This window comes from Perognathus longimembris, chromosome 22 (assembly GCF_023159225.1).
Source record: "Perognathus longimembris pacificus isolate PPM17 chromosome 22, ASM2315922v1, whole genome shotgun sequence".
Classification (NCBI taxonomy): Eukaryota; Metazoa; Chordata; class Mammalia; order Rodentia; family Heteromyidae; genus Perognathus; species Perognathus longimembris.
Window position 1 is genome coordinate 28,574,630 of NC_063182.1, and position 27,400 is coordinate 28,602,029.

General features: G+C 36.9%; 1 protein-coding gene across 2 annotated transcripts in view; it reads left to right on the forward strand.

Moving 5' to 3' along the window:
* Positions 1–20,241, forward strand: part of Fam174a (family with sequence similarity 174 member A) — a 38,948-nt gene extending 18,707 nt beyond the window's left edge. The window contains exons 2-3 of one of the 2 annotated variants that reach the window (XM_048331348.1): positions 956–1,090; positions 19,554–20,241. In XM_048331348.1, the coding sequence (XP_048187305.1) occupies positions 956–1,090; positions 19,554–19,557 (139 nt within the window). In that variant the 3' untranslated portion in view covers positions 19,558–20,241. Of the gene's footprint in view, positions 1–955; positions 1,095–19,553 lie in introns of those variants that run through there. The other variant, XM_048331349.1, reaches the window with a different exon arrangement.
* The last annotated feature ends 7,159 nt before the right edge of the window (positions 20,242–27,400 follow it).

Below are 27,400 nucleotides of genomic sequence, written 5' to 3' on the forward strand. Positions count from 1 at the left end.
GGAAGCTATCATGTCTTTTATCCAGTGTTAGTAATATTTTGCAAGATTTGATTACTCCTCAGAGGCCAGTAGAGAGCTTGATGCCACTTTGTTGCCTATTTATGTGTATATGAAGCACACTTCATCTTCCATTGGTTCACTCTCCTTTTGATCTGTATCACTGATTCTGAAGTCTGAGTACTTATCAACCTTATTGAATCAAGCAGAGTGAAGCAGAATTTAAATTAACTGAGTTTCATTTGTCATCACGTACTGAAATATGTTTATGTTCTGTTTTGTTTTTACACTCCCATGCTCACTTTTTTCTGGTTGTGGAATTGAGGTTGTTGCATGGGAGTTGACTTGGGCATTTGCTGCAGTTCTATATTTTAGATCATTGAGGTGAGAATCATGAGCTTAGTGATGGTTAGTTTCTGTCCCTGAGAACTCTGATTTAGTTATCGCCTGAGTATGGACATACCCAAATTATTCTGATGTATACTCAAGGCTGTTATGCATTTAATACACATGCATGCATGTGTGCAAATATGCAAATGTGTGTACACACACACACACATAGTCACAAAACCTAAATTATATGATACACACACATACACAGAACTCCTAAGTGGAATACTTTGTTTTATATATCATCAGAAGGCATGAAAGATGGGACAAAGACCAGCTTCAGTAAAGATATTTTACCTGATATAAGGATTAAAGAATTATTTCTTAGTATAATCAATTAACAGAAGAAAAAGAGTATGACAGAAGGAGAAATGTTATTATCATACAAACATGTAGGCCTTGTCTCATGAAATATAAGTAATCCTTGATGATAAATTGATTACCTGGAATGGAACCATTTTTCAGAAACACAATAGTAATGTTTAATAATTACATATTAACTGTATATTGTCTGTTCTATTGTATATTGTTACATTTAAATAATCATATTTTTTAAATTCTTTACTAGGATGAGAAGAAGAAATCGAAAGACAAGGAGATACGGGGTTTTGGATACTAACCTAGAAAACATGGAGTTGACACCATTAGAACAAGATGATGAGGATGATGACAACACGTTGTTTGATGCCAATCATCCTAGAAGGTAATGAAATACTTAGTCAGTGACTTCCACATATCAGGAAGGAAGTCCTTGCCAGAAACTTGCACTATCATTTAAGATTGTACTTAACCACTGTTATTTGGTTCTGTTTAATGAACCTTGCCAATAGAACCTTGCCACATCGCTTTGTTGAAATAAACATAAGAAATAATAGATTAAATCCAGCCTAAATAAATTATTTATTATACATTCTCTATGCCATTTTTTCCCCTCTCATCCCCAAAGTATGTCTGTCTATGTGGGGAAGAAGTGGTTGTTAAGCTTGATTCTAGAATTTTTTTTCCATTTGAATTATTTGATTTATAAACAATGCTTCTTAGCAGAATTGTGGGGTTAATAGTTACTCGTCTGATGGTATCATACTGTCTATACTCAGACACTAAAGGTTGAGACCTTTCAAAAAATGTTTTGATAAAATCATGAGGCTATAGAATTTGTTTCAGTATATATAGACTGAAGAAAAAAGACAACCAAGATTACACTCAGTAAGAAAAGCTAGAGTGGCATTTTTTGGATGAAGAAAAAATAGAATATTGAATCAGATACAAATGCAGATACTACAGACATTTTGGGATTAAAAAGCAACAAAAATTGTGCTATTAAATTATATTCACATACATACTTACATAAACGGATAATATATCATTTCCCATATATAAGATTATAATGTCAGGATAAAGGGAGCTATTATGAATGCTGGCAATTCATTTGTCCAATAAAATACAGTAATCAAATGTTAGTCATATAACTACTAAAGTAGGGGTTGGACAAACAAAAATAACTATATCTGCTTATACCTCTATCTCTGTATTGATTTCTCTGTTTTTCTTTCTTCCTCCTTTCTTCTAATTTTCTCTTGTCTGTCCATCTGTCTGTCTTTCCTTCCTTCCTTTCTTCCTTTTTCCCTTCTTTTCTTCCTTTCCCCCTTCCTTCCTTTGTAATTTATTTCCGTTCTCATTCTTTTTCTCCTTCTCTCTCTCTTTTCTTTTCTTTTCTTTTGGTGATAATGGGGTTTAAACTCGGGGCTTTTCAGTTTCTATTTAAGCACTCTAGCTTTGAAGAGTACCTCTATCCCTTTTTTCACTGGTTATTTTTAGCATAGAATCTTGCTTCTCTTCTAGGCATGTACATGGATGATGATCTGCCTATTTTAGGCTTCCTGTAGTTGCTAGGATAACAGGCATGTGTCCTTGCATCCAACTTCCCTCAGTTGAGATAGTTTCTTACAGACTTCTGTCTGGGATATCCTCCAATTTCAGCCTTCGTCATAGTGTAAGATGATAGGCACACATCATTGTACCTAGCTATGGCCTGAGGAATCTTCAGCAGTATATTAAAAGGTTGATAACAGAGTGAGAATTTTCCTGTCATGCAAGGATATTTCATCATATGAATAAGTCAACCCATGTGACCACACTATACTATAAAAAAGAAGAAAAACATGAATATGGTCATCTCAGTAAACACAGAAAACAATATTTGGCAGAGTTCAACATCTATACATCATGAATTTTTTTTAACACTCAACAAATTTGGTTTAACAAGAAAAGTGTAACATGAGTTTAAAAGGCCATGAGTGTGAAAAGCCTACTAATGTCAAAACTAGGAACAAACTAAGGAATCTGTTGCAAGGTAAGTATGCTCACCTTGCTGCTTCTATTCAGTCTAGCACTGTAATGTTTAACTGACAGAAACATTAAAAATGAAGGAGTAAAATGATTTCTGTTTTCAATAATATGGTGATTTATGTAGTAAAGTCTATTAGTATTAATAAAACAAGTCTAAATAATTGCAAGATGTAAAAGCCAACATATAGAGATGAATCATTAAACTACCCTAAAATAAATTAAGAAAACAATTCTAATCCTGATAGCAACAGAAAGATATGAAATATTAATAAACTAAGCCAAATAAGGGAAATAAATATGTACTGTAAATGATAAAAGGCTGATGATTAACAACACAGATAAGTGAAAAGTCAAATTTGTTCATGAATTAGAATTACTTTATCAAAGTACCCACTAACTGTGTAAAGCAATCTAGACTCATATTAATTCCTTCCAATATCCCAGTGACATTCTGTTTTGAAGTAGGAAAACAACCCTAAACTACAGTCAGCCAGGAAGTACTTTAAATAGCCAAAGCTTAAAGGTATGCCTGCTTTCATAGGTTCATTGCAGTCTTATTCACCATAGTGAAGATATATAAGTAATTTAAGTGTCCATTAATGATTGGATAAAGACTATGTGTAAATATAATGAATGGGAATGTGTAAAGGAGTTGAACATTTTTATGTACTTATTCAAGGTTTTTTGCAATTTAGCCTTATAAAAAGAAAAAGCAATCCTGAAATTTGTGTGAATGTGAAGGACTTTATGCCAAATGAAATAATCAAGATGTAGAAAGACAAATGCAGCTTAGTCCTACTAATATATGAAATCTAAAGTAATCAAGCTCATAGGAGTTTACCTGAAACTATCAAGAGAAAGAAATACAATTAAGTTCATTGTTTAGTGATGAAAGGATGAGAGTGAGACATTGATAGTTCATTTTTAAAAATTTCTTTACCTCCTCCATTTTTCTCCCCCTTCCCCCTCCCCATATCCCTTCCCTCCACCATGAGTTGTACAGTTGGTTTACACTATATAGTTTTGTAAGCATTGCTCTTGCACTGGTTTGTCCTTTTATCCTTTGTCTCTCGATTTTCATATTCCTTTTCCCTTCCCTAGTTCCAATACATGTATATACAATATCCAGGTTATTAAAGTCAAATATCAGGGGTAAAACCATGGGAAAGAAATACAAAAGAAAAAGGCCCGCTTTGACATGGCATGTTGAAAATAACAACAACGGGCTGGGGATATCCTAGTGGCAAGAGTGCCTGCCTCGGATACACGAGGCCCTAGGTTCGATTCCCCAGCACCACATATACAGAAAACGGCCAGAAGCGGCGCTGTGGCTTGAGCGGGAAGAAGCCAGGGACAGTGCTCAGGCCCTGAGTCCAAGGCCCAGGACTGGCCAAAAAAAAAAAAAAAAAAAAGAAAATAACAACAACGATATGCCACTTGTTTCCATAACTTGGAGTTCATTTCTCTTAGCAACATCCTATATGTTCATATGGGCATAGCTATTGAGCTATTGTGCTCTTCTGCTATGTCTATCCTAGAGATGTACTGATTATTCCCAATGAGGGAAACCATAGAGTCTGTATTTCTTTGGGTCTGGCTCGCTTCACTTAGTGTGATTTTTTTTTTTTCCAAATCCTTCCATTTCCTTATGAATGGGACAATGTCATTCTTTCTGATAGAGGCACAAAATTCCATTATGTATATATACCACATTTTCTTGATCCACTCATCTACTGAGGGCCATCTGGGTTGGTTCCAGTGGAATAGAACTGAAGACCCAGAAATGAACCCGCAAACCTATGGCTAGTCTTTAATAAAGGAGCTAAAAAAAAATTAAGATGGAAGGACAGCCTCTTCAACAAATGGTGCAGGCCAAACTGGTTCAATACCTGTAACAAACTAAAACTAGATCCTGCACCAAAATCAATTCCAAATGGATCAAAGGCCTTGAGGGAAAATCAGATACCCTGAAAACAAGACAAGAAGGAATAGGAGAAACACTTGTGTTCCTTGGCACACGATGAAACTTTCTTAATAAAGGCCCAGAAACAAAACAAATTAAAGAAAGGTTGGACAAATGGGATTACATCAAACTGCAGAACTTCTTCCAGGCTAAGGAAATAGCTTGCAAGATAAATAGAAGGCCCACAGATTGGGATTAGATCTTTACCGGCCATTCAACAAAGGCCTCATGTCTGAAATATAAGTAGAATTCAAAAAATGAAAGTTCTCTAAAACAAATCCTCAAAGAACCAATTGGTCTCTCAGCAAATGGGCTAAACACCTAAAAAGAGACTTCTCTGAAGAGGAAATGAAAATGGCCAGGAGACACATGAACAAGTGTTTTACATCACTGGCCATAAAAGAAATGCACATCAAAACAACACTGAGATTCCACCTCACCCTAAGAATGTATTCCATCTCATCCCAATAAGAATGTCCATTATCAGGGAAACTAATAACAAATGCTGGAGGGGATGTGGCCAAAAGGGAACCCTACTTCGTTGTTGGTGGGAATGTAAAGTGGTTCAGCCACTCTGGCAAGCTATAGTAGGGAGGTTCCTCAGAAGACATAGAGCTCCCCTATGACCCAGCAGCTCCTATGACCCACTTTTGGGCATCTACCCAAATGATTACAAGCAAAATCACACTAAAGCCTCCAGCACAACTATGTTTATGGCAGGACAATTTGTCATTGCTAAAATATGGAACCAGCCCAGATGCCCTTCAGCAGAGGAGTGGATCAAGAAAATGTGGTATATACACAATGGAATTCTATGCCTCTATCAGAAAGAACGACATTGCCCCATTCATAAGGAAATGGAAGGACTTGGAAAAAATCATATACCAAGTGAAGTGAGCCAGACCGAAAGAAACATGGACATTATGATAGCTCATTTTTATTTTCACTTTTTCTTTTAAAATTTTTTTGATGTTTTCCTCTTTGAAAGAACTAGGTGTTCACACATTTAAAAACATTTGTGGAAATAACTTTAAACTTGTAGAATAGAATTAGAATAAAAATATTACACAGTCTTATGCTTTTAACCTAGATTCTGTTGTTCTTAATATTTTAATTATTTTTTCTTACTATATTTGTCTTTTTAATATGGATTTAGACCAGTTCATCTTGCTTATTTTATATTTCATGTGGTATTATGAAAGGCATTGCCAGCTGAAATACCATGTAGATCATGCTGTCTCATAAGGTTATATTTACGGAGAGAATCCTTTACTAGCACTTGAATTTATTGTATACTTAGTCAAGTGTTTTTCCCCCTAGTTTCTCTGCATGTCCCTGTCTTGTCCTCTCTCCAAGGGATAGAGAGTTTAAGATCATAAAATTAGTTTCTCATTTTTTTTTATTTTTAATATTTGTTTATCAAGATTCTTCTGATTTTATTTTATTTTATTTTTTGCCAGTCCTGGGGCTTGGACTCAGGGCCTGAGCACTGTCCCTGGCTTCTTTTTGCTCAAGACTAGCACTCTGCCACTTGAGCCACAGCGCCACTTCTGGCCGTTTTCTGTATATGTGGTACTGGGGAATTGAACCCAGGGCCTCATGTATAGGAGACAAGCACTCTTGCCACTAGGCCATATCCCCAGCCCGATGATTTTTTAACTTCAATATCTCCTGAAGGTTTACTAGAAATCATTGCTATTCTTGTCAACTGTCCCTCTGCCTGTCTAGTATCAGTATAGTCACATGACTTCCTTGCTTCCAAAGGCATACCCTTAATGGTTGTCCTGATTATTCTGGTGGAAATGTGATCCCAGATGTCATCACTCAGAAGGACATCCTCTGTATAGTTCCCACAGCATTGTTCATTAATAGAAGCTATGGCTGAAGATGTACTTGACATTTTAACATTATTCAGATGCAGTATTTCCTTCCTGTTTATTACTTTCCTTTTTTAATGTTTTCCCAAAGTAGTTTTTTCTTCCTCTATTTCTTATTTACTTCCATCCACATTCCATTGCCTCTTGAAAGCAAGCCTGCTAATGGCTACATTCATCTCTTTAAAGACATAGAAAAAACTAAAAGATAAGTTGTGGCTTTTTTTGTGCTGTCGTAGTAGTATTGTACATTACTGCTTTCAATTGTCAAAATTGCTACGGATATCCTACAGTGGAAAGAGTGGTTTTTACCATCACTTTTACACCAGAGACGCTGGCACTGTGGTTAAGTATGTCTATGTTGCTATACTGATTATATTAGCCACATACTTTGTTAACCAGAGCAGATTAAAGCCAGGCGTCTTAGGAAGTTAGGAAACAAAATTTACTGTAGTTTGGAATTTATCATCATAGCAAGAAGGTTCCTTTGCTGACCCTGATCTTGTCTGTTTTCTTCATTTTTTATTTTTTAACGTTATTGTAAAGGTGATGAACAGAGGGGTTACAGTTTAAGTAAGTCAGGTGATGGCTATATTTCCTTTTGAACAGTGCCCCCCCCCCGCCCTCATTCTTTCCCAGTTTTTCCCCCTCCCGATATCCCTCCTTACCAAGTTGTGTGGTTCATTTCCAATATAGTGTCTAATGGGTTTCGCTGGTTCAGCATTTGTTCTACTATTTCTCTGCTTCCCCTTCCCCTCCCTAAATCAGATAAACTTATATACAAAACAAAGGGTACAGAGATTGGAACAAAAAGGAAGGAAGGGAGAAGGGAAGGGGAATGGAAAGAGGAGAAGGAAAGCAGAAAGAGGAGGAGGAGGAAGTACAAATATTGCAATAAAAAATTTCTTACTCCCATTTCTTGGAGTTCATTTTTTTTTTTTTCTCAAATTTTTATTGTCAAACTGATGTACAGAGAGGTTACAGTATCATACGTTGGGCATTGGATACATTTCTTGTACTGTTTGTTACCTTGTCCCTCATGCCCCCCTCCCTCCCCCCTTTCCCTCCCCCCCCCCAGTGTTCAGTTCACTTACACCAGACAGTTTTGCAAGTATTGCTTTTGTCGTTATTTCTCTTTTTTTACCCTGTGTCTCTCAAATTTGGTATTCCCTTTCAATTTCCTACTTCCAATACCAGTAAACACGGTTTCCAATATACTCAGATAAGATTACAGAGATAGTGTAGGTACAACCATAGGAAGGTGATACAAGAGCATCATCAATAATAGAAACTACACATACACCTAGGACGTTGAAAGTAGTTACAACTGTGATATATCAATTGTTTCCATAACATGGAGTTCATTTCACTTAGCATCATCTTATGTGTTCCTAAGGGTATAGCTATTGGGCCTTGTGAACCTCTGCTATGGCTTGCCTAAACCTGTACTAATTATTCCCAATAAGGGAGGCCATAGAGTCCATGTTTCTTTGGGTCTGGCTCACTTCACTTAGTATAACTTTTTCCAAGTCCTTCCATTTCCTTACAAATGGAACAATGTCATTCTTTCTGATAGAGGCATAAAATTCCATTGTGTATATGTACCACATTTTCCTGATCCATTCATCTATGGAGGGGCATCTGGGTTGGTTCCAGATTCTCGCTATGACAAATTGTGCTGCGATGAACATTGTTGTGCTGGTGGCATTACTGTGATTTTGTTTGTGGGCTTTTGGATAGATACCCAACAGTGGGGCTGCTGGGTCATAGGGGAGTTCTATATTGAGCCTTCTGAGGAATCTCCATACTGCTTGCCAGAGTGGCTGAACCAGTTTACATTCCCACCAACAATGAAGTAGGGTTCCCTTTTGGCCACATCCCCTCCAACAATTGTTATTATTAGTTTTCTTGATATATGACATTCTTGCTGGGGTGAGATGGAATCTCAATGTTGTTTTGATTTGCATTTCCTTTATGGCCAGTGATGTAGAGCATTTTTTCATATGTCTATTGGCCATTCTCATTTCCTCATCAGAGAAGTTTCTTTGTAAGTCTTTAGCCCACTTGTTGAGGGGGCTATTGGTTCTTTGCGGTTTTGTTTTGGAAGAAGGTAATTTTTTTAGTTCTGCATGTATTTTAGAGATGAGGCCTTTGTCTGTTGAATGTCCGGTAAAGATCTTCTCCCAGTCTGTGGGCTTTCTGTTTATCTTGAGAGCTATGTCCTTTGCCATGCAAAAGCTCTGCAGTTTAATGCAGTCCCATTTGTCCAACTTTTCTTTGATTTGTAGCCTTTCAGGGTCTTTGTTAAGGAAGTTCTGTCCTGTGCCAAGGAGCCCGAGTGTTTCTCCTACTCCTTCCTTTAGTGTTTTCAGGGTGCCTGTTTTGATTTCAAGGTCTTTAATCCATTTGGAGTTTATTTTGGTGCAGGGTGATATATAAGGATCTAGTTTTAGTTTGTTGCATGTGTTGAGCCAGTTTTGCCAGCACCACTTGTTAAAGAGGCTATCTTTCTTCCATACTATTGTTTTAGCTCCTTTATCAAAGATTAAGTAGGCGTAGTTCTGTGGGTTTAATTCTGGGTCTTCAATTCTGTTCCATTGGTCTTCAGGCCTGTTCCGGTGCCAATACCAAGCTGTTTTTATTACTATAGCTTTATAATACAGCTTGAAGTTGGGTATTGTAATTCCTCCAGCACTGTTCTTTCTGCTTAGGAGTGTTTTTGCTATTCTAGGTCTTTTATTGTTCCATATGAATTTCTGGAATGCTTCCTCTATTTCATTAAAGAATGGTGTTGGGATATTAATGGGTATTGCATTGAATTTGTAGATAGCCTTTGGCAATATTGCCATTTTGATTATATTAATCCTCCCAATCCAGGAGCATGGGAGGTTTTTCCATTTCCTTAGTTCTGACTTAATTTCGTTTTTCAAGGTTTTAAAGTTCTCCTCAAAGAGGTCTTTCACTTCTTTGGTTAAGTTTATTCCTAGGTATTTTATGTTTTTGGGGGCTATTGCAAAAGGAGTTGCTTTCCTGATTTCAGCCTCGGTCTTCGGGTTGTTAGCATAGAGAAAGGCCGTTGATTTTTGAAGGTTTATTTTATAACCTGCAACTTTGCCAAAGTTTTGGATCAGCTCTAGTAGCTTGGGGGTAGAGTCTATGGGATTCTTTAGGTATAGGATCATGTCATCTGCGAAGAGAGAAAGTTTAACTTCATCTTTTCCTATTTGGATCCCCTTTATATTCTCTTCTTGCCTAATTGCTCTGGCTAGGAATTCTAGTACTATGTTGAAGAGCAGGGGAGAGAGTGGACATCCCTGCCTTGTTCCTGATTTTAAAGGGAATGGCTTTAGTTTTTCACCATTTAGAGTTATGCTTGCTGTTGGTTTGTCATAAACTGCCTTGATTATATTCAGGAATGTTCCCTGGAATCCCAGTTTTTCCAGGGCTTTTAGCATAAATGGGTGCTGGATTTTATCGAACGCTTTTTCCGCATCCAGCGATAAAACCATGTGGTTCTTTACCTTGCTCCGGTTGATGTGGTGGATTATATTAATTGACTTGCGTATATTAAACCAGCTTTGCATCCCTGGGATGAATCCAGTTTGATCGTGGTGTATGATTTTTTTGATGACCTGTTGAAGTCGATTGGCCAGAATTTTGTTGAGAATTTTTGCATCTATGTTCATCAGGGAGATTGGTCTGTAGTCCTCTTTCCGTGATGAGTCTCTGCCTGGTTTTGGGATGAGGGTTATACTGGCTTCATAAAATGAGTCTGGTAGTGAACGTTCTCTTTCAATTTCATTGAAGAGTTTGAGAAATATTGGAGTGAGTTCTGTTTTGAAGGCCTTGTAGAATTCTGCGGTGAATCCGTCTGGACCTGGGCTTTTCTTGGATGGGAGATCATTTATTGCTGTTTCTATTTCAATACTGGATATGGGTCTGTTTAGAAGGTTTAAGTCTTCATAGTTGAGTTTGGGGGTATCAATTTTTTCTAGGAAATCATCCATTTCTTCCAAGTTCTCGAATTTGTTGGCATAAAGGTTTGCAAAATAGTCCCTTATTATTTTCTGAATTTCGGTTATTTCTGTGGTGATGCTACCTGTTTCATCTCTTATCTTGTTTATTTGAGTGTGCTGCCTTCGTTCTTTGGTCAGGTTTGCCAGGGGTCTGTCTATCTTGTTGATTTTTTCAAAGAACCAACTCTTTGTTTTGTTGATTCTTTCGATGGTTTTTTTAGTCTCTAATTGATTTAATTCTGATTTGATTCTAATTATTTGCTTCCGTCTATTGACTTGGGGTTTGGCTTGCTGTTCTCTCTCCAGAAAATTAAGGTGCTTTCTTAAATTACTGAGTTGCTGTTTCTCCAGTTTGTTGATGTATGTACTCAGAGATATAAATTTTCCTCTGAGTACTGCCTTTGCTGTGTCCCAAAGGAGCTGGTACTTTGTGTCCTCAACTTGGTTGAAGTCCATAAACATTTGAATTTCTGTTTTAATTTCTTCAATGATCCACTGATGGTTCAGCAGTGTGTTCTTTAGTCTCCATGAATTGTGGGATTTTCTGTGGTGGCTGAGTGAGTTGAGCTCTAATTTTATTCCATTGTGGTCTGAAAGAATGCAGGGAATGATTTTGATACTTCTGAATTTGTACAGATTTTCTTTGTGCCCTAAGATGTGATCTATTTTGGAGAATGTTCCGTGTGCTGCCGAAAAGAATGTGTATTCTGTCCTTGCTGGGTGGAATATTCTGTAGATGTCGATTAAGTCTAGTTGGTCTATGCAATTGTTTAGTTCTGTGGTTTCTTTGTTCAGTTTTTGGCGTGTTGATCTGTCCAGTGGTGATAGTGGAGTGTTAAAGTCCCCCACTATCATTGTGTTTGGGTCTATGAATGTTTTTAGAGCCAATAGTGTTTGTTTGATGAAGTTGGGTGCTCCTGCATTTGGTGTGTAGATATTTAGGATGGTTATTTCTTCCTGTTGGAGAGATCCTTTTACTAGTATGTAGTAACCTTCTTTGTCTCTTCTTACCTTTTTTAATTTGAAGTCAATTTTGTCTGATACTAGGATTGCAACTCCAGCCTGCTTATGGGGGCCATTTGCTTGACAGATTTGTTTCCAGCCTTTCACTTTTAGAAGATGTTTACTTTTGCTGGATAGATGTGTCTCTTGGAGGCAGCAGAAAGATGGATCTTGATTTTTGATCCAAGTTATGAGCCTATGTCGTTTGATTGGAGAATTAAGTCCATTAATGTTGACAGTTAGGATTGAGAGGTGATCGTTTGTTCTTTTCATTATCACTATCTTGTTTAAAGGTGTGTCTTCCCATTTCTTGATCTAGTGTTTACTAATTAGGGTTCATTTCTCTGTCTGTGTTGGGATCTTGATTATTTTCCCTGTAGAGTACATCTTTAAGGATTTTGTGTAAAGCTGGTTTGGTGGAGATATATTGTTTCAGTTTTTCCTTATTGTGGAAGACTTTTATTTGACCTTCGGCTATGAAGGAGAGTTTGGCGGGGTACAGAATTCTTGGTTGGTAGTTATTTTTATTTAGAGTTTGGTATACTTCATTCCAGGCTCTCCTTGCTTTCATGGTCTCTGCTGAGAAGTCTGGGGTAATTCTGATTGCTTTTCCTTTATATGTGATTGTTTTCTTTGCCCTAACAGCTTTGAGTATTTTTTCCTTGCACTCTGCTGAAGCTGTTTTGATCACAATGTGTCGGTGGGAAGTCCTATTCTGGTCAGGTCGATTTGGGGTTCTAAATGCTTCTTGTACCTGTATAGGCCTTTCCTTCTGGATGTTTGGGAAGTTCTCCGCTAGTATTCTGTTAAATAGGTTGCCTATCCCATTAACCTCTTTCTCCAAGTTTTCCTCAATACCTATTATCCTTAAATTGGGCTTCCTGATTGTGTCTTGAATCTCCTGTAGCGATCTGTTTTGTTGCTTGGACTGGATTTGTATTGATTTTTGATCTTTCTCCATAGAGTCTAAGGAATCTTCAGCTCCTGAGATTCGATCCTCTGCTTCAGTTAGTCGGGACTGTAGGCTAGCAACTTGATTTCGAATCTCTTTTCCTTCTGACTGGTCTTTCCTGATGATTTCCATGTCATTTCTTAGGTCCTGTATGGACTTCTTTACTTCATTAACTTCATTACTTTGGTTTTGAGTGTTGTCTCTCAAATCTTTAAGTTGGGTAGCTATCTTTTCATTTGACTCTTGAAGCTCACTTATCTTTCTATTTGTGGATGCCATGAAATTCTCCATTAATTTTTGCTTTGCCTCCTCACGCTCTAACATAATTGACTGAAGAGATTCAAACTTTTCATTTATCATGTTTATCAGTAAACTTTGTAGAGCATTTTGGGGGTTTTCTTCTATGTTTTTGATTGACTGCTCTGCTTCCTGCTTGTTTTGAGTGGGGGATAAGACTTCATTATTTGCCATCTTTCTTGTGTTTCTTCTGCCCATTTGAATTGGGAATGCCAGTCTACCAGCACCTGTGAGCACTGTTTAAGACCCAAAGCAGCCCTTACCAAGCACTGTTGTGTAAATCTTACAATTTCACAATTATATACAGATACCTTGTATACCTGTCTATAAAGTTAGATTTGGTGTTCCTAAAGAATACAATTTCAATATAACATCCGATCCTGGGCCCTGTATTCAGTAGTTACTTATTTACTGTTACAACCCTATATGCAATTCTTGTTTTTATATTAAGTTCTTTTAGGACTGGTTTTCTCTATGAACCCCTTTGATTCACTCGTATTAAGCTGGGATACCCTCTATCCAATAACCAGGAGTCAATGGAACCTGGAGGTCCAGGCAGTAAGTCAGGCGGGTAAGTTGGAGGTAGTAAAGAGAATAGAGTAAAGTGTATTGGGGGGGGTGATTTTGGTTTAGTTTCAGTGACGTGGAAATGTGGAGAAGAGTAGAATCAGTAGAAAGAACATTGATAAAATGACAGACACTGGAGAGTTAGCAGAAAAGGGTGTAGGTGTTATTTATAGGAAAGTAATTTTTAAAGGAAGAGGACGCATCGAGAGAAATGAAGTAAAAATACTGGAAGACAGAAACACAAAACAGAGAAAAATTATTTAAAAAGGAAGCATAAGTAGATAAAAAGGAAAATAACAGAAAAAGAACAACCCAAACAAATAAACAAACACAAAAAAAACTTGATAAAACAAACCAATAAAAATGGAAAACAAACAAAAAACAAACAAACCAAAAAAAAAAAATATAACCAGCCAATGATGTTTCAGGTGTGAAAAAATTAAAAAGAAAATTTAAAAGAAAAGTTTATAAAAAAAAAAAAATGTTTGAAAAGAAAAAGAAACCAGTCTCTGATTTCCCTGCAATGGACTGCAGTCTATTTTCCTGATTGGCTGGTTTGACTTGATTTCAGTTGGCAAGGGGTGGTTCTGTTCTGACCTTCTCCCCTGTTGGTGCAATCGTGGGTCTCTGAGATTCCCACAGCCTGCAGGCAGGCCTTGGGCGTCCTCTGTTGATTGGGACGTGAGCAGTCTCAGGAACTGTGGCTCCTCTGTCTGCTGTGGGGCTGCTGCCTTTGATGCCTGGTCTTGACTACGCTGTGACCACAGCAGGGTGGGGCGCCTCTGGGCTGTTTTGCTCCGCTGAGCGTTGCTTGCCTGAGGGAGGCGGCCTCTGTGGCATAGGTAGCTATGGAATACAGCTCCGTTTTGGGCTGGGAATTAGCTTCCTCTGTGATGGGACCGTTTAGCTGTCCCTGGAACTGTTTGTTCCTCCGTCTGTTGTTTCCGTGCCCCTGGTAGCTGCTCGCAGCTTTTGCTTTAAGTTTAGAAGTTCCGGCGGGCAGGGCGGGGCATCTCTGGCTAAGCCCCGGACTCGCCTCCCGCCAGGGCAGGGGGGCAGGGGGCGTTCTTCTGGGCTGGGCTGGTTCTCACTGATTCCGCCCCTCCTGCCCTTTTCAAAGATGGCTTTTTTGACCTCACTTTCCCCAGGCCCGCTTCAGTTCCAGTCTGGTCTGACCCTATGCCAGTGTCAAAGATGGCGCTTTGCTCTGGCGGTGGGGACAGGGATGCCTTCCAGAAGCTGGACTGTGGGCACAAGTGATGATAAATTTTGGGGGTACTCACGCTGTCTCTGCGATGTGAGGTCCTCCGTGCTCGGCTGCCGTCTGGAGTATTTAACACTTTAGCTGTGCGGAGTGCGGGGGGGGGGGCTGTGCCCGGCACTGTGCCGGAGCCGGCGCTGGCGCGGCGCGGCGGTGGGACGCCGCTCGGAGCTGAATTATGTGTTTTCAGACCAGCAAAGTCGATTTTTCCTTCCTGTTCAGAATCCCTGTACTGTTAGAAATTACTTTGGCTGTCTTTCTCGGAGAAAGAGTTTCTATGAGGTGAGAAAGCTATGATATCGGAGGGAGCGCTGCAAGGGCTCAGCCACTCCTCCGCCGTCTTCTCTCCCACAATCTTGGAGTTCATTTTGATAAGCATCATTTCATATGATCCTATGCACATAGTTATTGATCCCTGTGATCCTTTTCTAAGATTTTCCTCCTTTGATTGATCTGTGAGGATCTTTAGAACTTCCATTTAATTAGCCATGTCTAGGTGTAATTTTTTTCTCTTTTACTGTCCATTGAGGTTACTTGTAGATTTATAAACATATTCTAAATATTACAAACAAGGGAAACCATGCAACCTTTGTTTCTTTGGGTCCACCTCACTTATATGAATTTTTCCAAGTCTTTTTTCCATTTCCTTATGAATGGGGCAATGCCATTCTTATTGTTGGAAACAATTCCATTTTGTTTACCCAGAAACCTTCTTTTAGAATTGTTTCACATTTTTCATTTTTTTCATTCTATCTGCTAGAATTAGATCATGAGAGCATTGCAAACCTAACCTAAGAAGGAAGTGGGTAGGATGACATTTATCAGTGTTATCATTTGGAGCAAATGCATACTGACTAATGTTAAAATATAGAGATTAGTATAAGCAGAAAATGTGTAGGCATATGAAGTAAATTTCTTGAGCCACATGAATAGTATAATTTCTCTAGAAAGTGCCATGGCTATCTTAATTAGGTTTATATTTAGTTACTGACACATTTTGTACAAAGAAATCACAAAACTCCAAGATAAATATCATGTTTCTTTAAGTGCTCTATGGCGTTTCTAGCTGCTTTGGACAGAAAACTTCATGATGACTCGGAGGCAGAAAAAGCTGGCTAAAGTTATTTTATTATTCTCAAAGAAAAATGCTGGAGAAAACCATAACTAGTCTTAAAAAATTAAAGGTTTAAAACAGCTTTATAACAAATAAAACAAATGTCTGTGCTATTATGTTTGACTTCCATTAAAACAGTGAAAGTATTATTTATGATGGTGTATACTAGAAGACTTTTTTGAATTACAGTAATAGCTTCTAAAAGGTAATATGTCTGTCATTTAAATGCTACTCTAGTAATTCTCTTAAGTATGTAATTTCAAAGCTCAAAATGTTCTTTTGGGCTGTTTTTACTCTGTGTTATTGAATTTAATATCATATTGTATGTGTTTATTGCATTTTGTGTCCAGGGTTACTTGGCCATAAAACATTTTCTGGCTATAAGCGTCAGCACATCAGAACCAGCCACAGATGTAATTATTTAGGAATAAACCCAGATGATTGTTTTCCTCAAACATTATCTATCTGAAAGTAGTTCTGATTTCTAAAACACTAAATTATTTCATATTATCAGAATGAACACGAAAATTGTTCAAAGTAATTCATAAAATATAGGAATGTGTTAAAATGCTAATGTTCATTTTAAAAAGAAAATTTTATACTATAATGTCTAGTGGTATGATATTTGCAGGATAAATTGATACTTTACTCATAGGCACCATAACATGTTTGTCTTTACTTAAACAGGTAACAAAAGAAAAGACTTATGTAGAGTTTTGTTGTTGTTGTCGTTAATAGTTTTGTTTCATTCATCTGTGGACAGTAGGCCATAGGAAAGAATTCTCTCTTCTCCACTTACACCTAAACATCACAGTATGCAGATTTTATAATAACTTGCTTACCAAATATTCAGGGGCTTGGGTTTAATCCTCACAGAAATAAGCAAGAGGGAAAACAACAACAGAAAAAGCCAAAGTGTCATGCATTAACACATCTGTAGTGATGGGCAGATGGTTAGTTCAGATGCCTTTAATGACAAAGTCTGCAACTGCAATGATCTGAAATCAGACCTTGTGTCTGTCCTGTCCTGGCTGTGTGGCCATCATACCTATGTTCAGTTCTTTCTTGGGAAGTCAACATTTCCCAAAACTGTTCCCACTGAAACGACTTTTTGAACTTACCAAACAGAAAATTAAGTAAGAAATAAAAAGATAAACAAATATCAGTTGAGAATAGCAACTTAGACTTACTGAGGAAGTGATAATGGAGTTGCATGAATTCATTTTGAAAAGAATTCTTTTTTTTAATACTTATTTATTGTTAAAGTGGTGTACAGAGAGGTTACAGTTGCATACATAGGTCTTGGGTACATTTCTTATACTGTTTGTTGCTTCCTCCATCATTCCTCCCTTCCACCCTCCCCTTTTTGCCTCTCTCCCCATGAGTTGTTCAGTTGTTTTACACCAAATGGTTTGCAAGTATTGCTTTTGGAGTTGTTTGTCTTTTTATCCTTTGTCTCTTGATTTTAATATTCCCTTTCACTTCCCTAGTTCTAATATCAGTGTATACAGTATCCAGTGTACTCAGATGAGATACAGTGATAGCGCAGGGACAACCACAGGAAGGGAAGGATACAAGAGGATCATCAACAATAGAAGCTACGGTTTCACATGGCATGTTGAAAGTAATTACAACAGTGATATAACAGTTGTTTCCATAACATGGAGTTCATTTCACTTAGCATCATTTTATGCGATCATAGGGGTATAGCTATTAGTCTCTTGTGATCCTCTGCTGTGACTAGCCTAAACCTGGGCTAATTATTTCCTATGAGGGAAAGCATAGAGTCCATGTTTCTTTGGGTCTGGCTCACTTCACTTAGTATAATTTTTTCCACGTTCTTCCATTTCCTTATGAATGGGGCAATGTCATTCTTTCTGATAGAGGCATAAAATTCCATTGTGTATATGTACCACATTTTCCTGATCCATTACAAATGCATCAAAGACCTCGAAATAACAGATACTCTGAAAACACTAAAAGAAGGAGTAGGAGAAACACTTCGGCTCCTTGGCACAGAACAAAACTTCCTTAATAAAGACCCAGAAATGCTACAAATCAAAGAAAGGTTGGAGAAATGGGACTGCACCAAACTGCAGAGCTTCTGCATGGCAAAGGACATAGCTCGCAAGATAAACAGAAAGCCCACAGATTGGGAAAAGATCTTTACCGGCCGTACAATGGACAAAGGCCTCATATCTAAAATATATGCAGAACTAAAAAAATTGAATTCCTCCAAAACAAAACCGCAAAGAACCAACAGCCCCCTCAACAAGTGGGTTAAAGACTTAAAAAGGGACTTCTCTGATGAGGAAATGAAATGGCCAAGAAACATATGAAATGTGCTCTATGTCACTGGCCATAAAAGAAATGCAAATTAAAACAACATTGAGATTCCACCTCACCCCAGTAAGAATGTCTTTTATCAAGAAAACTAACAATAACAAATGTTGGAGGGGATATGGCCATTGTTGGTGGGAATGTAAACTGGTTCAGCCACTCTGGCAAGCTGTATGGAGATTCCTCAGAAGGCTAAACATGGAGCTCCCCTATGACCCAGCAACCCCACTTTTGGGCATCTATCCACAAGACGACACACCAGCACAACAATGTTCATCGCAGCACAACTTGTCATAGTTAAAATATGGAACCAACTCAGGTGCCCCTCAGTAGACGAATGGATCAGGAAAATGTGGTACATATACACAATGGAATTTTATGCCTATCAAAATGATTCTTAGTGTTGCATTTTTCAAGTGAACTTAAATATATTTTTAAATAGTTAATCTTATTCTCAAACTACATCCAAATTTCAATATCTTATGCTAATTATTTAGAGATATTTAATAGATAGCTGTCTATCAGGTGACTAAACAGCAACAGGAGGGCTGGGGATATGGCCTAGTGGCAAGAGTGCTTGCCTCTTATACATGAGGCCCTGGGTTCAATTCCCCAGCACCACATATACAGAAAACGGCCAGAAGTGGCACTGTGGTTCAAGTGGCAGAGTGCTAGCCTTGAGCAAAAAGAAGCCAGGGACAGTGCTCAGGCCCTGAGTCCAAGCCCCAGGTCTGGCCCCCCCCCCCCCAAAAAAAAAAAAAAACAGCAACAGGAAAACAAGCTTTTCTGAGTTGTGAATATTTATAATGCAAGATTAGAAATTTACTAAAATTTACAAAAGTTAGGCTATTCTTTGCTTTGACTTAATAATTGTAAATGTGATCTCTTATTAAAAGCCTGCATTTGATTTAAGGAATAGTAAAGGAAGTTGCATAATTAGAATTAAGGTTTGTAAAAATGTGTGGTTTAAAATACATTTTAGTATTGCCATAAATTATCCAGTAAGAGAAAAATGAGCAAGCGTTTACCCCTTTTGCATTTATTGAAGCCTTTCTGTTTTTATTAATAATTTTTGTTACCATCCTTCAAATACACACGTTTTTGTTATTCAGTATATTTTCGGGCTTACACATTTAGTTAATCCTCCTTTCTGAAGCCTTAGAAATAGAATCATTTGGAAAACTATGTGTATTAAAGTTGTAGAAACATCTTGCATCTAAGTAAATTAAAGTCATTAATAATATATACAAGTCTGAGTATTGTGGCTATAATATGGTTTTCAATGATCTGTAGCAGTTAATTTTCCCCTGGAAATTAGAATTAAAATTTAAAAGATAATGTCAGAAAATTTTAAAGTAATCATGGGTCTAATCATGTATTTATATTTGTTTCAAAAAGGTTATTTATATATGTGTATCTTTTCTCTTACAGATAAGATGTGCCTTTTGATGAAAAGATTTCAGCTTTCTACTATGAAGGGCAGAGTTTCTACATTTAAGGAATAAGAAGCCACTATGTCAAGGGGGGAGGGAGTATTTAATTTGTATACATTATGACAATTTTTAATTTGTAACTGCTGCAGTACATATTGTATTACTTTGTTTCATATTTGTGTGTACAGAAGTGCTCTGTAATGAGCTCATTATATTCTTGGAGTAAACTATACTGTAATAGCTTATTTGTTTGACAATTATATTAAAATGGTGACTTGTTTTTTGCTTACCATATTATTGTAAACTGTTTTATTCTTTAAGTATTAATCAATTAGTATTAGTTATTTTTTCTTTGTTGTATTTTTAAAACTATAAACCTATAAGTGGTGTGTAAAAATAATTAAAATTTTCCTTTGTTGAACTATATTTCCCATTTTTGTGGGGAAAAGAAGCCAAATTTATTGTGCTTTTCGGGGATTTTTAAAATATTAATAAATGTCTGCTATTGTATGCAAAACAATAAATGTGATGTAAAATTATTTTTAAGTTTTATGGCTATGATACATTTAAATCTGAACACTTCAGAATTACAATTAAAAGACATATTTTTTATGATTTCTAAAAAATCTGTCAAAAATGTGTTTTTCATTCTAGCAACTTCCACATTAAAAATGTGATACACATTACAGAGTGAGATTTAGTGTGTTTTTGATTAGCTGTGTCAGAAACACAAGGAGTGCAATGTCATTTTGTTTATGTAGTATGCGACAGAAGCAGTAACAACAGCAGCACATTCTGCTTCGGTCATGTTAGGCAAGTAAAGGTTAAGACTTCGAAGTCTTATGCACATACGCACTTCGTTATCTCTGAAGTTATTGATTTAACTCTACTGATTTCAATTTTTAATTCTAAAATTAGAAAAATTATAGGAAAAACATGGCACAACAGTTCCATTGCTTATTGATGCAAGGGAAGTAATTTTAGTGTGTTTTAGTGGATGGGCTAGGACATATAAAAATGATTTCCAGTCACTCTGGGTTACAGTGAGGGTGTACATTCCACACATTCTGTAGCAGTTTATGGCTTCTGATTCTGCTCCTTAAAGAAGCCCGTGCTTCAAACACTGTCTCAGCAGAAACCACCCACACATGAAGAACTGGACATTGCCTCATGGATTTCTGCCTCAGACTGATATATTTCAATTTTACGTGCATTTTATTGACCAAAATCCCCTAAATCCACTTCAGAATTCAACAAGGCAAGAATAGAGAATCCTCTATCTAGGACAGAATTTATACTTTTTGTCTCCTTAAAATGCCAAACATCAGTAGAATATTTCCCTACACACTTAAGGCCGTAAGTTCAATCCTCAGCAAAATTGAACGGCAGATTTCATGCCAATTGGCTTTACGGGATGAATCAGTTCATCCTTATAGTGGTACCCACCAGTGTTAGCAGAAGTCAATGTGGGAGGCATCTCTTTCTCTAAAGCGATGAAACCTGTTCCACTTTTATTAGGAGTAAATTTACTTTTTTCTGTTACTTGTTAATTTCCAAGAGAAGGCAAAACTCCTAAAATATAAGTGACCATATTTTCAAGTGGTTTCAGAACATCATGACTTCAGCTAGTTCCAGAAAAGTTTTGAGACTCCATCTCAAACAACAAAAGCTGCGTATGGTGCTACACCTTTGTCATGCCAGTAATGGCAAGATCAAAACTCAAACCAGTACAGGCATAAGTATGAGAACTTCCCACTCAATAAACAACTAGCGATTCCCAAAGCCCTTAATTTAATCCCCAATACTGTCAAAAATAACAACAATATTTTTTATTTTCATTTTTTTATTTTGAACTGATTCCAATAACTAATGCTGGAAATTCATTTAATTATTTCTAAACTCACTTTTGTATCAAAACTAACTGCAAATTTTAGGAAAGTTACCAAAGGCAAAAACTTAGAGATAAGGAAAATGATTATTATAGTTTCTTTTTCTGTGAATCTATATTTTAGCTTCTTTTTCTGTCAGTCTATATTATACAGAAGAAAGGTTTCATGCCCATCATTCATTTAGGTGATGTACCCCCTCTGTTATTCTTTCCACTTTTTCCTCGTTTTGTAAGATTTTTAAAAGTTGATTTTATTCTGACATTGATTATAGTAATTCTTTCAGCAGCTCCTTTCCCTGTTGACCCCCACTGGTTAGTCCTTAAATAGAACCCCTTTTATTTTCATGTCAAATTTTTCTTGTTATTGTGCCGGTCCAGGGACTTGAGCTCAGAGCCAGGGTGCTGTCCTTGTACTGTTTTGTTCAAGGCTCGTGCTCTGCCACTTGAACCACAGCTCTGCATGTGTGTGTGTGTGTGTGTGTGTGTGTGTGTGTGTGTGTGTGTGTGTGTCGAATTGGAGACAAGAATCTCAGATTTTTCCGATTTTCCTGTCCAGGCTGGCTTTCTGCCATAATACTCAGATCTCAGCCTCCTGAGTAGGAGTCACTGGTGCCTGGCTCCTTCATGTCAATTATTCTTAATATATAAATTCCACAGATGAGTAAATTCATGTGATTCCTCCACGCAACATGATGATCTCAACTTTGATTATCCTTCAAGTAGGGCTGTGAATGTGGCACATTTCATTTTTCGTCATGGCTAAATAATACTAGTGTGTGTGCACGCACATTTCCCCTGCCCACATGTATACAGTTAATGTACCAACTTTTCTTTATTCATCTGTTGGTGGGTACTGACTGATAATGCCCCACAAATAGATAGATAGATAGATAGATAGATAGATAGATAGATAGATAGATAGATAGATAGATAGATAGATCTATCATATGGTCCAAGTTCCTTTTATGGAGAAAGTTTCTAAAATGTTTTGAGCAGTAGCAGCAACTTCTTGAGAAATACTTTCTCAGAAGCACAATTCTGCTTTTCTCACTTTTTCTGAAAAAAAAAAAGGAATAGAATTCCAGTTAAGCTGGTCTTTTTCTAATCTTGTCAGGCCTTGAGCACTAGGATTTGCTCTTAGCCACATTGTTTTGTGTATTTTTCTCATTGAACACATTTTTTTGTTCATGCAGAACCTTCATCCTTTCCTGCATTTGGACATACTCTAGTTGTTTTTTTTAAATTATTGTTTCTTATACTTAGATAAATGTGGACTGCCAGTCAGTGCCTTCCGCTGGAGGAACTGAACCAGGAAGGACAGAGAGGACCCAACATGAAAGCTTGTAACGTCCCCCACGCAGGGAGCCATTGAACAACTTATGAACCCTTTAAGGAGGAGCCCTTGACAAAAGAGAATTGTAATGAATGTGAAACAAGACCTCCTATAATGTCATCTCAAATGTTTGTAAAACTAGCTTGTCACATTCTGTTATTCAATCACCCTGAGATTAATGGGCAGTGGAGAGAAGAAAGTTAGAGCCTCATTTATCACATAATGACAGAAGCAATGAATTGCTAGGTCCTAATTTGCACACATGAGATATTTACTCTCTGGCCATCAGTCTCCGTATATGCAAAAAAGGCTAATCCTCTCCAACACACTTCTACTTATAATCCATGAGGACACTGGTTTGAAGACTAGGGCATACAAAGTTCCAGCAAATTTGTCTACTTTTCTTTCTCTTGTAGTCCCCTCCTGTGGCTGTACCCTCTCTACCACTGTACTACATCCGAGTACCCTGGATATTGTCTATAGAGGTAATAGAACTGGGGAAGGGAGAGGGAATACCAAAATCAAGAGACAAAGAACAAAAAGAGAAACCATTCCAAAAGCAACGCTTAAAGACCATTTGGTGTAAACCAACTAACTGCACAACTCTTGTTGGAGAGGGGAATGGGGAGGGGTGGGGGAAATGAGGGAGGAGGTAACAAGTAGAACGAGAAATGTACTCACTGCCTTTCATATGAATCTGTAACCCCTCTGTATCTTACAGTAAAGGAAAAAAAAAGATGAGGGGAGAAGTTTTTCAAACACGAATTTGCTTAAACGGGAGAAACATTAAAGAGGCAATCTTCTTAGTATTACACCACGGTAAAAGTATTTGAAATCCACCAAAATTCTTACAGGAGGTGAATGGCAGTTATAGCAAGTCTTTTTATTATTACATGTTTGCAAATTACAGTTGTAGAAATTTATGGGATACAAAATATTAGAAATTTTAACATAATACAGATTTATTAAATCAAACCTTGAAACTATCCATCATCTGTAATATTGGGCATGTATGAGATGGAAACACGTGAACTCTACTCTTCTAGTGATATTAAAATGTGCAAGACTCAGTTATTAGCTGCTCTCACCACACCGCTTTCTGAGCACCTGTCACTACTTCCTTGAAACCTCACTCTGAGGGGCCTACAGTGTCAGGTGCAAGCTACTAAAACTGAGCTCTAAGACTCCTTTTGCTTTCACTTATGGATAGCCAAGGTCTGCTGCTGAAGAACTGTCTGAGCTTACTAACATATATTTTGAGTCTCTAGTGTTACCTTTGTGTGTACGTGTCTCTGTGTGATCTGTTTCTGTTTGTTATTTCAGCCTGGTAGTTTACCCCATTATGTAAATCCTACCCTCCGAATTACCACTCCCCCACTGCCAAAGAGTCTCCTGTGCTGGGGATTAGTGTTGATGCTGCAGAATCACAGCCAGAAGGTTCTCGAAAGCTTTCTAAGGTATTGGGAAAGTCTAGGAAACACTTCTTAATATCTACAGAAACTATCCCCCATGTGGTCATCTATAAATATTTCTGAGACATCCACAAAGTGTTCTCCAACTGCACTATTGAAATGAACTTTACCCTAAAGTTGTATGTTACTGGAAACATGGAAGTTGGGTTTTACCCTAAGGCCATTTCTTATTTTGAGAAAACTTTTGCTCCCTGGAAAGAAAGAGGATGATCAAGTATTCTATTTTGAACATATCAAGCATTACATTCTTATCCACTATTCCCTAAAATATTATGGACTTAAAAAATGTATTCTATCTGTACTTTCTTCTATGGATCTGAGATCGATTGACATGTTTAACATTCTACCTAGAAATCTTCCTAATGTGTTTACATTCCCACCAACAATGTAATAGGGTTCCCTTTGGGCCAAATCTTTGTCAGCATTTGTTATAGATACTTTTCCTGATAATGGACATTCTTACTGGGGTGAAGTGGACTCTCATTGTTGTTTTGATTTGCATTTCATTGATAGCCAGATATATTGAACATTTCTTTATGTGTCTATTAGATATTTTTTTCTTCCTCTGAGAAGTCTCTCCTTAGGTCTTCATCCCATTTATTGATTGGGTTGTTGTCTTTTTGAGGGTTTACATTTTAGGATTTTTTGCCTGGAAGACTTAGGGTTTCTTCCACTCTTTCTGTAATATTTTCCAAGTATCTAGTATTACATTGAGGTTTTTGATCCATTCAGAGTCAACTCTGATACAAGGTGATATATAGCTATCTAGCTTCAGTTTTCTGCATGTAGACAGGTAATTTTGCCAGCACCATTTATTGAAAAGCCTACTTTTCTTCCAACCTTTGTTTTGGCTCTGTTATCAAATATTAGGTGGCCATATGTTTGTGGGCTTATTTCTGGGTCTTCTGCTCAATTCCATTGGTCCACGGGCCTGTTCTTGTGCCAGTGCCAAGCTGTTTTTATTACTGTGGCTTTATAAAACTCTTGAAGTTGGGTATTGATACTCCTCCAGTGCTGTTCTTCCTTCTAAGATTTGTTTTTTGTTTTTTTTTTTTTTGCTATTCCGGGTCTTTTATTATTCCATATGAATTTTTTTATTGATTTCTGTTTCTTTGAAAAAAAGTTGTTGGGATTTTGCAGTATGAAAGTTCCTTAAAAGGCTAAACATAGAGATTCCCTATGACCCAGAAATTCAACTCCTAGGCATTTGTCCAATAGGCCAAAAACCAGGCCAAACTAAAAACACCAGCACAACCATGTTTATTGCAGCATTGTTTACCATAGCGAAGATATAGAATCAACATAGCCAAGCTATGGAATCAACCTAGATGTCCCTCAGTAGACTAATGGATCTAGAAATATATATACATATATACATATATACGTATATACATATATATGTATGTATGTATATATGTATGTGTATATATACATACATACATGTATATACATACATATATATGTATATATGTATGTATATATGTATATACGTATATATGTATATATGTATTTATATTTCTAATCATTTATCAGAAAGAATGATAGTGTGCCATTTGTAAGGAAATGGAAAGACTTGCAAAATATTGTATTAAGTGAAATAATCTAGAACCATATATATATCCTATATATATCCTATATATCCATATATATATATATCCTATATATAGGATATGATTTCCTATATGATTTTCCTCATTTGTGGTAACTAGAATGGACTTATAAATCTACAAGTAAACACACTGAATGACCAAAACAAATTAAGGAAAAGACAGGGGACATGATAAGTTATATAGGACCCTAGTCATTAACATACAGAGTCTAAGCATAGGAGTATTGGGCAAAGGCTCAATATCTATGGACAGATGATCATATAAAATCATATTCTATGAAATGAACCCAAAAAGGGGAACAAGAATCACTCTTTAGTTGCCGTTGTTGCTATTTCATTTTCTTTTCTTTTGTATTGTTTGTTACTTTGTATTTGAGAGGGCAAAGGAAGGTACATAAAAGGTAGAACAAGGGTGAATACAATAGTGATACTTGCCAGGCACTATGTAGGAATTGAACTGGATATCTCATGGGTGGGGACAGGAGAAAAAGATTGGGAGAGAGCGATGAAAGGGGGAAAATAGTTGTAACAAGTATGAGAAGAAATGTCCTCATTACCTTAAACATGTAAGTGTAACCTCTCTGTACATTACCTTGACAAATAAAAAAAAGAATTCTAGTGATTGCATCTGATTCATGTAACTGTAAGCCCTCTGCATATCAAATATGCAGGAACAATTTAAAAAATAACAACAATAATAACATGCTATCTTTTGGGACGAAAAGAAATCTTCCTACCCTGGTATATAATTTAATGAAACAATTTTCTATTTTTTAAATCTGGATCCTGTGATAACTAAATACTTTTTTCTATTGAAAATTTTCAGATTATGTACACTCAGAACATGTTAAATGTATGTTCTATATTATTATTAAATAAGTTAAATTAATCACAGAGGTACTCCTACATTAAAAAATAGTTTGTGTCTTGACACATGAAGGAACTTGTATGTGAAAAAAATGGAGGGACCAATTTTGGAGTTTATATATCACATCAGGAAATTAAGGGAAAGGCACACACTGTTGAGAAATGTAAGTTCTACATTGAATTATTGCCAACTACAGAACAAGGAATAACTTTAATAAGTAAGAAGGAAATGGGTATTTGGTGTAAATCTCGCAGTTACTTCATTATAGTTCATGTACTGGATACTTACAACTTGGCAGCCTTTACAAACTCTATTGAAATAATATTTTTAATACAGACATCCAAAATTATTCTCTAATGAGACTGTCTAATATAAAGTTCATGCTGTTATGATGATATAATGAATTATCTTGTTAATAGGAAAACATGTAACTCTTGGTTTTCTGATATCTTGTTACACCTAAAAGATAAATTTGTACAATACTGGAAAAGAAATACATTAGCCATTAGGAGAATACACCTATTTACGTGAAAATTTAAAAATGCAAATCATTGATTTATGCCAAGCATACATGGCAGTTCTACATACATGTTCAAGAAAGACCAGGACTCCTAATCCAGTTTCTGGGTCCCAGCCACTGCCCCCTGAGATGTTGCGCACACCTCACATTTCAGG